This window comes from Bos taurus, chromosome 17 (genome assembly GCF_002263795.3).
Source record: "Bos taurus isolate L1 Dominette 01449 registration number 42190680 breed Hereford chromosome 17, ARS-UCD2.0, whole genome shotgun sequence".
Classification (NCBI taxonomy): Eukaryota; Metazoa; Chordata; class Mammalia; order Artiodactyla; family Bovidae; genus Bos; species Bos taurus.
The window spans coordinates 65,662,983-65,676,028 of record NC_037344.1 but is presented as its reverse complement, the minus strand read 5'-3'; the positions used below and the strand labels follow the sequence as shown (position 1 = coordinate 65,676,028).

Here is a 13,046-nt window from a genome sequence, read left to right as displayed (position 1 = left end):
CTGAGCAATGAGGTCCTTGTGCTTCTGCATGAGATCGTTCAGATCGTCCTGGTCCTCATCAATGCGCTTCAGGAGGTCTGCCCTCTCAAACTGCAGCCGGTACAGCTGCTCGTCCACCTGGCAGAGCAGGACGAGGGCAGGTGAGGTAGGAGGGGGTGGGAGAGGGTCTGCTGGGGGGAGGGGTGATGAGCAGCAGGGAGGCTTGCCCGTGGGTGTGTCAGGTGGGTGAATGTCTACCTGAAAGGGAGGCCACAGCTGTGCCAACGCCTCCTGTGGGTATGTCACGCATGTGTGCACACTAGGCAGGCATGAGGCTGGCTGTATGAATGCAGCATGTGTATGTGAATAGATGTGTAAGCCCACCCAGGAATCTACTCATATACAGTCTAAGTGTGCATGGTGCATATGTGTGAGCAATCTCAGTAACTATGGCTAAACTTAGATGCTTACTTTACCTACAAGGGTCTTTATTTGGAGGTGCGTCTGTGACCTTGTGAGTGTGTACATTCATCCCTGTACATGTGTGTGTGTCAACGTTTATGGGCAGGTTCCCCTCGATCTAGCACCAACCAAACCTGGGACAGAAGGGCCAGATATAAGCTTTTGCCAATAAATCTCTAGCTCCACCTAAACTTTAGGGTTTTACATGTTGTGTATAAATTTAAGCCGACCCTGTACACCCAGAGAGGGCACACAGAAACCACACCCAATCTTCACAAGCATAATAGATCTGTGATATATGTTCATTTGTCCCTATTCAGCGCTGAGCTCCCAGATGGCTGGGGTCCTTTTAGGAGTAAGTCCAAACGGGCTCCGCCTGGAAGTCTGGACCTGAAGAAGTAGCCCGGCAAAAGTGACCACGTGCCCTCCTGGGTCTACCACAGGCGACTGGGGGTGGCTGGCATGGTGTGGGCTCACAACAGATAGCTGTGCTCCCACTTCCGCTTCCGGTGCTGAGCGAACGACAGGCTCGGACTGGAAGTGTACCCCAGGGCTGAGCACCCTGGGTCCACAGGGGGCGCCTTGCCTCCCTTCACACAGCTGACCCTCACACGCACCCCGACGGCTGGATCACACTCAGCTCGGAGAAGGCTGCCAGTGCTCTCCGAGTGCCGAGCACTCAGTGGGTCTATGAGGGACGTCTGGACCTCCTCGTACAGTACAGGGCGTGCCCCGGCCCCTCCCGCTGTGCCCGTGGCGGCCCCGCCCCCGGAGGCACAGGTACCAGGCTCTTGCTGCGGGTCATGCTCTCCAGCTCGCTGTGCATGTTCTCCAGGTCTGCCGTCAGCGCCTTCTGGGTCTTCAAGGCATCTTCACACTTGGCTTCACTCTGCTCCAGCTGGACCCGGCAAGAGGGGGAGAGGCGAGGGGAGAGGTCTCATGAAGTGGCCCCCTTGATCGGCCCTCCCCGCCGGCCTGGCCCCGCCCCTTCCAGGAAGGGGCGTGCAGGCGACCCTTCCATCTTCAGGGCTCTTCATCAACCCACGGAGCGGGCAGCAGAGCTGTCTGAGGTAGAGGCGGCCGGGTTCCAAGCCCACTCAACACTGAGGAAGCCCTGTCCCACAAACTAAGGCCAGGCCACCCCCGATTTAGCGCCAGGGGTGAGCCCCCACCCATTCAGCGGGTACTTGCTGCCACCCACTCAGCACTTGGCACACACAACACACTCATGGTGGCCCCTGCCCTCCTACGGGGGAGACAGGAAGGGACAGGTAATGACAGTACAAGGAAGAGGAGGGCATGAGGACCCTGGAACACAGGATGGGGGCCCGGAAGGCTTCCTAGAGGAGCTGCTCATAGTTCATTCAGTGGGGACTTGCCAAGCAGATGTTTTCAATCAGAATTGTGAACCCCCTTTTAAATGGTATGCAAAATATTCTATGTGTGAGCACCTCCCGGTACATGACTTCACTAGATTCCTGAAGGTTAAGAGCCACTGACTTCAAGTTTCTCTTTCTCGACCTTTCTTTTCTCTTCCTTCTGTCCACTTGCACACAGCAGGCCCCCTATGCTAGCACAGTGGGGCCAAGGGAGTGGGTACAAGGACCTCTGTGGCCCCAGAGGACAAACATTTTCCACTGGAGAAACCATATTCGTGCATAAACCCTAAGTCTGCGATTGAGCATCCCCCCATTCTACGGTTTCTGAACCCTAGAATCTCTGAGCAGAAAACCACCTTATAAATCACTGAAGGCAAGCGCTTAAGGTTCAGAGAGGGCTGGAGCCTTGTTTGGAGTCACACAGCTGCAAGGAGCAAAGACACCACCTGAATCGTCCAGACCAGCTTGCTTTCTCAACTGCCAGGCCACAGTCCTCCAAAATAGTAAATGACATTAAGGTTGGTGCCAACAGACAGGGGGGGAAAAAGCAAGCTAGACTTCTACTGAAATGTCATGCACACAATCAGCTCCCTGAGGCCACCCAGCGAAGAGGCCCCATTGATCACTGTAAGGAAAATGGGGGGCCAGGGCAGAGGATGCCCCAAGGACAGTTGGCCAAGGGGGTCTCTGTGGGGAAAGGCCGCCTGGAACCACGCTCATCTTCCTCAGCACATCCGGGAGCTCGGCCCGACGTTAGTGTCACAATAACAACACTGGAGCTGGGGAGCAGGCAGGCTGCCTTTGTTCCAGTATCACCTGGCAGTCCTGGGGCAGACCTGGGAGGTGTGTGCCGCTGATACCCCCAGCGCACAGCCGGGAAACCAAGGCCCCAGCCTCCTCCCGCAGCTTCCTGGCCCGGTGCCTCTAATCCCAGCCCCACGCCCTGCCAGCAGCCACAGTTCCCCAAAGCTCCATCCTCAAGGCTGTAAGGAAAGTGTGTTTCTGCAGCAGGGCCCCGTGCTGGGCTGGGTGGGGAGGGCTCGGTGGCCCATTTCCCTCAGCAACTGGGAGGGACTGAGACACACTGAGAAAAATGATGTGGAGCAGGGGAGGTAATTGGCGATGTTAGAGCATAATCGACAGAGGAAATGAGAAGTCAGGCATGGGCTCATCTCCCCCGCAGGTGACTCCGGGGCCTCTGGGAAGGCAGGGCAGGGGGTGGTGGGGTGGAGGGCTCCTCTGCAGGCTGGCAGGGCAAAGCCAGTTCTCGATTCAGGCACAAGTCAGAGGCCTCGTTAAGGAGAGGCACTTAATGCAACTAACACCTAAAAGATGCAAAGGAAATAGCCAGGTGGAGCTTTCAGTGGGAAGGTTCCCTGAACGGAGGCAACAGGAAGTGCAAAGGTCCTGAGGCAGGAACAGCAAGGAGCCTGGTGCTGCAGAACAGAAAGGCAGCTAGTATGGCTGGTCATACCAACAAAAGTCCGTCCAGTCAAAGCTATGGTTTTTCCAGTAGTCATGTACAGATGTGAGAGTTGGACTATAAAGAAAGCTGAGCACCGAAGAATTGATGCTTTTGATCTGTGGTGTTGGAGAAGATGCTTGAGAGTCCCTTGGACTGCAAGGAGACCCAAGCAGTCCATCCTAAAGGAGATCAGTCCTGGGTGTTCACTGGAAGGACTGATGCTGAAGCTGAAACTCCCAATATTTTGGCCACATGATGCAAAGAACCGACTCACTGGAAAAGACCCTGATTCTGGGAAAGACTGAAGGCAGGAGGGGACGACAGAGGATGAGATGGTTGGATGGCATCATCAACGCGATGGACATGAGTTTGAGTAAACTTTGGGAGTTGGTGATGGACAGGGAAGCCTGGCATGCTGCAGTCCATGATGTCGTAAGGTCAGACACGACTAAGCAACTGAACTGAACTGATAACTGGTCAGCCTCACAGAGAGGGCCAGGAGGCGGCGATGCTGAGGAAGTGGGTGGGAGTCACAGCAGTGAGCCGGGGTGCCAAGTTCAGGTTTGTTTCAGTCTGCAAGAAAACCACACTCTCTAAGGAGGGCAGCGTGATCTCCCTCTGGCTGCCATGGGAGGATGCACTTTTGTGGACAAAATTAGCAACAGGGCAGCCAGAGAGGATGCTGCTGTGGTCCTTCAGGAAGAGGTTGGTGGAGTGCTTCAATCAGAGAGGAAGTGGGGAGAAATGGAAGGGTCTACACAGGGCGGTGTACAAGGAACAAAGAAACAGGCAGGCAGGAGCAGATGGGCCAGCACGGGAGATGATGTCAGATAACTAGCAGTGGAAGGAGGTGTCCGGCAGGGGCCCTGCCAGGCCGAGTCGCTAGGCCCAGAGCCAGGAGGCAAGGGAGAGTTCAAGTGGAGCCCACAGACGACGCAGTTCCCATCTGCTGAGCCCCGCCTTTGGCTGAAGGAGGGTTTCATCAACATGATGCCGCTGGTCCTCAGAACCCCCACAGAGGGAAGGCTGTATTTTCTGTCCCCTGGTGCTCAGCGATAAAGAATCCACCTGCCAATGCAGGAGACACAGGTTTGATCCCTGGGGAGGGAAGATATCCTGGGGAAGGAAACAGCAACCCACTCCAGTATTCTTGCCTGGAGAATCCCATGGACAGAGGAGCCTGGCAGGGTATAGTCCATGGGGTCGCAAAGAGTCGGACATGACTTATCCACTGAGCATGCACACATATCTGACATGCTCCTTCCTTTCCCCAGGCTCCCTGGAGCAAGCCGGGCAAGAGACAGCTCATCCCTCCCTAGGCAGAGAGGGGCAGAGGTGGCATGCAGGCAGAACACGGGGCTGCAGGCGTCGGTTTCAGCTCCTGTCGGGCTGGAGAGAGGATTATCTTGCTCCTGATGGTTCAGGAATCAATGGTCACACCTGCTACTGTTGCTTGGGGACCATGTCCGGTACATGGCCTCTATCTGCCTGACTTCTCAACAGCCCCACGAGGTCCCTAGGAGAAAAGGTGTCGCTGTGAGGACCAACTGACCTCGGAGGAAACAGAGGTTCATGGAGGTGAAGTGACTCGCTCCCAGGCACATGGCCAGCAGCGGGGAAACCTGGTTGGTCCAACCCCAGAGGCCAAGCCTTTAACCACTGTACTCTGCTGCCCCTCATGGAAAGCCACACTCTGAAAAGAGCAGAATGGATTAAATAAAGAGAGAACTCCAACTGTAGAGAATACAGCCCAGAGGCTTGCTGTGACCACGGAAGCCACTCAGTCCTGTCACCATGACCTGAGGCAGGTGGGGCTGTAGAATGACAGGGAGACAAAGCAGGGAGAATTGACAGAACTCGGATTTCCTGGGAGGAAAGAGTTCACACCAAAGGGAAGCGGCAGGAAACCAAGCCATGCTGGCCCCTCTAAGCGCCAGGTGCACCGTGGGTGGGGTCAGACCTGGAGCGTCCGCCTTTCAGCAAGTCACTGAGCTCACCGTGCCTCAGTTTCCTCATCTATAGCATGGGCCTGGTCACATTCCAGGACCAGTGCAGAATAAATCAGTGAAAATCCGAGCATGCTTAGCACAGCACCTGGCGCTGAGACAATGCCAAAACAGGAATGGCGGAGATTGCTGTTGTCTCTTTCATCACTGGGCTTCCCTGATAGCTCAGGTGGTAAAGAATCTGCCTGCAATGCAGGAGATCCCGGTTCAATTCCTGGGTTGGTAAGATTCGCTGGAGAAGCGATCGGCCACCCACTCCAGTATTCTCGGCCTCCCTAGTGTCTCAGCCGGTAAAGAAATCTCCTGCAATGCGGGAGACCCGGGTTCGATCCCTGGGTTGGGAAGATCCCTTGGAGAAGGGAAAGGCTACCCATTCCAGTGTTCTGGCCTGGAGAATTCCATGGATTGTATAGTCCATGGGGTCGCAAACAGTTGGACACAACTGAGCAACTTTCACTTTCATCACTCACTAGCCTGAGAAGTGAGGACTTTCCAACCCTGTTTTAGAGGTGAAGAGAGTGCCAGAGAGGCCAAGCTGTCATGGTCACGGGGCCAGCAAGGCAGGGCCTGGACCACAATCCCAGGGAAGGGTTTTAGGCTTCCTGGCAGACTGGGACGGCTGGAGGGAGGGTGCTGGCCCCAGAGGCAAGCAAGTCAAGCAGGCCCAGGTTTCATCGGGTCTGGATGGGCAACACCGGACATCACCCCAGCTCACGGACTCCCCCGGGGAAGGCCCAGGGATGCTGCTGACGAGCTGTGTTAATGCCGAGCTTTAAAAATTTCAATTTATTACACTTTAGGGAGCGGGAAGAAATACAGGGCCATCTCAGGCTGATTTTCCATTATGGATGACGTAGTGGAAGAATAACTCACTGCACGTTATTTCCATATTGAGGCTGTGTGACTGACGTTTTTATGAAGTCGGGAGGAAGTCACAGCGGGGCTGAGATCAGATCCCTTGGGCTTGCGACGTGGCCACCGCCGCTCTGAAGGTGTCTTCCCGGGGGGAGGTCTGGGTGGAGCGGTCAGAGAGCAGAGGCTCCCCTGGAAGGTTGCCGGAGTCCCACCGCCAGCCCCACAGCCACGATGGCAACGAGTGTCCCGGGGGCAGCGGCCAGCACACCCATCAGCTCCAAGCCACCACCCGTCCCCGTGGATAAGCCCTCCCGGGTTCCAGGTGGGACCCCACCATGGTGGGGAGGGCTGGTGGAGAAAAGGCCCCCAGGATTTCCACCCCCTCTAGACCTGGGGTAGGGGCGGGACCCACAGCAGGCTCTCAGCGAAATAACCGATTGATTGATCTTCCAATTGATCTTCCAAAACAACCAATTGATCTTCCTACAAGTTCATGTTTTCTCTCCTTTCAAATCTTGTTTCTTGCAACATCAATACAATAATGTGCAAAGTTCATGGGTACAAAGCACCAAAATGCCTGTAATGGCCAGAAGCTCCTCTCCTCCTCGAGTAGTCTAGTCACCCCATCATCCACTCGCTGGATCAGCCACCCGTCCCAGCGCCTGCACAGGGCGGGGCGTCAGTTCCTCCCCAGCCACTGAGCCAGGAGACCTTGACCAGTGGCCACTGTGTACAGGAATGCCGGGGGCCGCGGCCCCGGCCTGGGCGGGCGCGGCGAGGTCCTGACTCCTGGACAGTGTGGGAGGACCCGGGAGGACCCTGGAGGCCCTGGAAGCCTGAGCTCTCGGGGGCAAGAGGAGGCGAACGGCACCCAGGATGGGAGTGCCACAGCAGCCCGGGGGGCTGTCGAGCACGTTGGGGAGGCGTCTGAGGCCCCGCTCTGGGCCAGGCGTAGCTCCGTGTTCACTCCCTTAACCCTGACGACAACACACTCGGCTCGGGTCAGCCGCCATTCTCACTGCTGTTTTTGGGGAAAATGATGGGTGGGGCGGTGAAGCGACTTAGCTTGGGTCACCCTGGCATTAAGTATCAGGCGGCCTGGACACCAGGCTCCCAGGGGCTGAGACTCCTCCCCCACGTGCTCGGCAGCCCCAGGCGCCCACAGTGCTTCCATGCTGGATGCGGCTCATCTCCTCTCACGCCCAAGCCATTGGTTAACTGCCCTCCTCTGTAACAGTGGTCCCCACCACACAGGCTCCGGAAGGGGAATCTGGCGATGTGACTGCACATGCCTACTCTCTTTTCTTTGGATAACAGCACCCCTATCTTCTCTGCAAAGAATGTCCATCCCTCAGATGCCTGTGATGGGGCCGACACCCCTCCCTCGAGCCCAGAGGAGAAGCTCATGAATCAGACTTGCCAGTCAGAGCACTGCCTTCTTTGGCCTCAGCGGTTGGTCGTGGGACAGTAGCAAGGCTGACACCAGGATTCTGGCTGTGACTACGGACACAGCTTTTTCTGACACAGGATGTAAGCCTGGAGTGTCCATCCTGCCCCCAAAAGGAAGAGACTGCCTAAGAATAAAAGCTGACCTCAAGGTGCTGAGCCACGAGATGTTCTTGATGTCATGACTGGAGCACCTAGATCTAGCCAAGCCTGAAGGCAGTCGTAGCCTCAGAACCTTTCAGATTTTTCAGCCTGTCACATCCCTTTTTCTGTTTAATGAACTGTGAGCTGTGCAGTTGTTCCCTGGAACCCAGACACTGGCTGAGTGAGGGAGTCAGAAGAGCTAATACATACAGAGTCAGCCACAGAGTAAACCCCTGTGCCCAAAGCTGGATCCAAGGAGCTCCCTCCAAAACCCTTTGACAGCGTAACAGCCATGTATTTCCTAATCTGTGTGTAGACCCCTCCTGGTAGGGGGATAAATACTGACAGTCCCCCTTCCCTATTATTCAGTGGGGAGATGAAGACAGGATGAGATTTTTTCGACACCAACCACATCAGATACCGCGCGGGCCTTGAGGTTTATCACAACTGTAGCCCACCACAGCCATGCAGGGGAGGAATCAGCCTGGGCAGGGAAGTGACTTGCCCAAGGTCAGAGTCAAGTCCGTGAGACTCTCAACCCAAGCTGAAGGAAAAAAAACAAAACCCCCGCTCTTTCTGGGCCACCACCAGCCCCCTCTGCACACAGCCTTTCTCTGCTGCTGGGTCTGTCTCAGGCATTCTCTCTCCAACACCCACCCTCTCATTCAGTGGGAGGAGGGCGATTGAGATTCCCAGCACACAGGCATCAACTACAAACCGAAGAATAGCAGTGCTTTCCCGTGCGATGCCATCTGCCCGCTCCAAATACCCAAGGTAAAATGTTTGCTTTGGACTTATTAAGCTACGAGACGAGTTGACTTGACACACAGAATGAGCTGGGGAAAGAGGGAAAATTCTGATATTTCAGCAGAGTGATCAGAACCTGGATTTCTGGGTCTGACTGAACAACTCAGAGGATTTAAAAATACCACAGAGCAAATGCCATGGGAAGTGTTCTAAGAAATGGTGGCTTTGGCGGGCTAATCTCAACACACCCTGGCCCGTGGCGTCCCAGCAGCACGCCCAGAAGTTACCCTTTAGTAGGAAGCTTTTCCCTGGAGGCAGTCACCAACATCTCAAACTACACACAGCCCTGATAGAGAACAAATTTACTAAATGTGAACATACTAAAAATATCAGGTCAGGTCCACCGATGGTCTGTCCAGCTTAGGAGCTGGATGACAGCGGCCTCCAGGGAAATTTCCTAAGACCGTATGGTGGTTCCTCTCTGTGTCCTTGATCTCCAATCACTTGGGCATATTCTAAACGTTCTGTGACTTTCCGTACACTGTGCTAGAAGACCATCATTTATCGACGCGCTGAAATGCTCTCTGAGGATTTACTTTCCACCGCCCTCATCTCAGAGTAGTAACAATCATCATGACGAGTAGGGCAATAATAGTATCCGCTCTCTGTGGATGCTGACCACGTGTCTGTTAATTTGCAACACATACTGACTCTTGTCTTCATTTTACTGATGAGGAAACTGAGGCTCAGAGAGCCTCTGTGATATTCCAGTTAACGTGTCAAGGTCACATAGCTATTAAATGATGACTGGAGCCAGGAAGTGAACCGAGGTCGCTTTTAAACGCACAGCTTTTCCTTGTGAGCCCTGTGTCATGTGTTTACCACCTGCTGAGTAAAGCAGGTCTCCTTTCACTTGTTTTAAGTCTGTTTGAGCGTTCAGGAGCCCTTTCTAATTTTGTTGGAGAAGGAAATGGCAACCCACTCCAGTATTCTTGCCTGGAAAACCCCATGGACAGAGGAGCCTGGTGGACTACAGTACATGGGGTCGCAAACAGTCAGACACGACTGAGCGACTTCACTTTCACATTTTGTATTACAGGACCAAAGGACAGCACAGGTCCTACATGACTGAACAGACTTCAAGAATTTCCTTCCTGTCTTCCCTCTGGGGATGGATTTGTAACACACTCCAAAGAGAGAGAGAAAAAAATACAAACTTGAAAAAGCAGGATAAAATACTCAAAAAAGGTCCTCCCTGCCTCCATCCATTCATGCCCCCCTTTTGGTGATATTCCAGCTCCCCAGTGCTCACCTAAATAGCATAGCATCTGAGCACCTCCACGTCTGTCTTCCCACTGGACAGGGGCTCTGAAGGGTCACTGGGCCTTGCGGTAGGGACTCCACACCTATGCGCAGAGGGAGCGAGGCTGCAAGACAAGCTCAGCGCATTGCTGAATCGGCCCCAGTCAGCGGGGCTGCTGTCTTGCCCCCTGAGCTGCCCACGGCCTCGTGTGGCTACAGGAGCCCCGGATGCCCCCTCCTGAGGCCACCCACTGCCCGGCCGTTCATAATGGCTCTAAGTCTAGATAACTTACATGCCCATCAATAGCAAAGGGGCTAAATCGTGATGCAGTTAGAAACCAGCAAGGAGAAGGACCCAATGACCATGCGCAGTGTCATCAGCAAGTCTCATCTGCATCAGTAGACCAAGGACAGCGAGACGGGGTTGGCGGGGGGCTGCAGAATGGGAACAGGCTGAGGGTGGGAATGCAGGTCAGGAGCCACAGGAGCAGATGATGAACCCAGAAATGGCTCTTAAATCAGCATCTGGCTCATTGGCCTCTCCCTTAAATCTGCGGGAACCTTTTGAGAACAAAAGGTCTTAGGGAGAGCCCAGAGGGAGGGCCCTTTTATCTTCCCCAGAATTACTTAGGACTTGAAGCTCTGGCTCTAGGGTGACCAGTTCATCCCTGTCTGCCTGGAACTTTTTTGGTTTTAAGATCAGAAGTCTCGTGTCCCAGGAACACCCTCAGACCCACACAAATCCAAGCGGCTTTGAAATGAAAAACACACGCCTTCCAATTCTAGGTCACCCAGGTGGAAGAAGTTTCTACCACACAACTGGCCCGAACTTGTCCAAAATTCTAGCGTCATAAAATACAAAGACAGAGGCTCTATGGGCAGTGTCACAAGACTGAACACAACTGTGACACAGTCTAGGCTGGACCCTGAACAGGGAGAAAAATGGCTACAAAGAATGTGAGTAAAACAACAGGCAAAATCAGAATAGTCAGCAGACAGCATAAGGGGTCAGCAAAGTTTTCCTTCAAGTGCAAGCTGCCGAGTGTTTTAGGCTCTGCAGGCCTAGAGGCAAAATGGAAGGATAAATGCGGGTACTTATCTAACTTTATATGTGGCTATTTAAAAACAAAACCTCTCTCAGCTCTCAGGCTGTAATAAAAAAACAAAGCAAAATAAAACAAAAACGAAAAATCAGGCAGCATGGGCTGGACTTGGCCTGTGAGCCTGAGTTTGCTGACCCCTGGGTTAGAATATCCATGCTAAAATTTCCAATTTTGATAAGGGTAAAGAGATTTCACATCTGTAACTTGTTTTCAAATAATTCAGAGGATGTAATTTAGTGAGAAAATGATACCGCGAACATGGCAAAAAGTTAAAAGCTGAGGAATCTAGGTGAAGGATTTAAAGGAATCCTTTGAACTATCCTTATAATTTTTTGGTACACTGGAAATTCTTTCAAGATACATTATTTAAAGTACATCCTAGGAACCTCCTGGTGGTCCAGTGGAGGCTCAGGTTTGATCTCTGGTCGGGAAACTGAGATCCCATGTGCTGTGCGGCATGACCAATACACACGTAATAATAAATAAATAAATACAATTCATCCCAGTTGCCCCCCAAACTCTGTGACTTTGGGTGGGATTCTCATATGCTGAGCTTCCTGCTGCAGAGAAGGGACTACTGAATGCTGGCTGCTTCCTGTGGGGACTCTGCCACCCGGTGAGGCCTTGCTCACGTGCAGAGCTCTGGCGCCAGAGGACAGGTCCCTCTACTCGAGGGACTCGCTACATTGAAGTGGGTTGGGGGCACAGAGTTAGGTCATGATCTCTAAGCTCTTGGCCCCATGACTGGCTGAGTGTAAACCATGGATGTCTGCCATCAGTGTCTGTGTTCCCATGGTAACGATGGCCCCAGGGGCTGGCCGGGCTCTCTGAGAGGCTGGCCCTCCACAGCTGAACAGTTCATCTATGCTTCGAGGGCTAAGCATAGATGGCATTCCCTGTCTGCCATGAAACCAGCCTCTTCCCACTTCATCACAGCCTTGGAAGTGTCAATATTTGTGGGGTGAGCAGACCGCTGATAACCATGTTTTTAACCAATTACAATTTGGTCTTTATCTTTCTCTGATAGGAGGTTATGTTAATATTGAATCAATTTACTCCAACATAATCTTTAAGAAAGTCTCTTCAAATAAAACATCCAGAACCACCAACAAACCACCTGTTCCATGGTTTCGGGCTGGAGAGACGTGCTCCCAAAGTGTCCGCTCACACTAAAGACTCCACTGGGATGACCCTCCGAGAGCCCACTAGTTATTTTCAATGTCTTGCAGAAGCATGGGTGATGCCTGATGACCACCATCCTGGTTAAGGGCAAAGGGGACCCTCAGTCTTCCGTGCACTGGTGGGGACTACTGGGAGTCCACTGTGTGGAAGACGCACCAGGCCCAATGGGCCTACCCGAGGGCTTAGTTGTATGTGGGATCCCCGTGGGATGTGAGATCTTCCCAGACCAGGGATCAAACCCATGCCCCCTGCATTGGCAGGTGGATTCTTTACCGCTGGACCACCAGGGAAGTCCTGGACTGTGCATCTTTAAAGGTCAAATTGAGGGAGGTGGATTGTGCCTCGGATGGATCCCAAATGCAAAGAACCAGATGGTATTTGTATTTTAAAAAATCTCTCCTCAAAGATCAGGTGGCAGAAAGATTGCTTGTGTAAGACGGGAGGCCGGCAGACTTGAGAGAGTGCTGAATGAGACACACAGGTGGTGTGGGCTGAGAAGGGGGCAGGCAGGCAGGGGCAGGGTGCCAGGGCTCTGCAGGGGGCCCAATGGCTAAGGCCTGGCGACAGCTTTGTCCTCAGCAGGCAGGGGGAAGACAGCCCCCCGCAGGAATTCAGTAAACAACTGAAGAGCTCAGGCACTCTTTTCCATTTAACCAAAAGAAAAAAAAAAAGCAAATGACATATTTCCTTTCTGGAGGAGGCAAAGGTCAAAGGCATGAATTAAAAAAAAATAAGGTAGCCACTGCCCAGAGCAGACAGCATTCTCCACTTCCTCCTCGGAGCCAGGTGCAGGCATCTGCTGCTCACAGATGTTATTTATGCATAGCGATTATCTCAATTATATATCTTGGTGGCTGGGATTGCTTCTGTCTCCAGATTAGTTTGTTTCCAGTGGAAACATTCCCTGGGAATTAATTAGTAATTGCTCCTAAAGAACGTGCGTCATTAGACCCACCCCACACATTGCCTTGTCTAC

The 13,046-nt window shown here is 53.2% G+C and overlaps 1 protein-coding gene across 1 annotated transcript in view; it reads right to left on the bottom strand.

The window, feature by feature from the left end:
• MYO18B (myosin XVIIIB) overlaps nucleotides 1-13,046 on the bottom strand; it is a 232,613-nt gene that overhangs the window by 71,132 nt on the left and 148,435 nt on the right. The window contains 2 exon segments of the mRNA XM_059876421.1: nucleotides 1-117; nucleotides 1,226-1,339. Of these exon segments, the coding sequence (XP_059732404.1) occupies nucleotides 1-117; nucleotides 1,226-1,339 (231 nt within the window).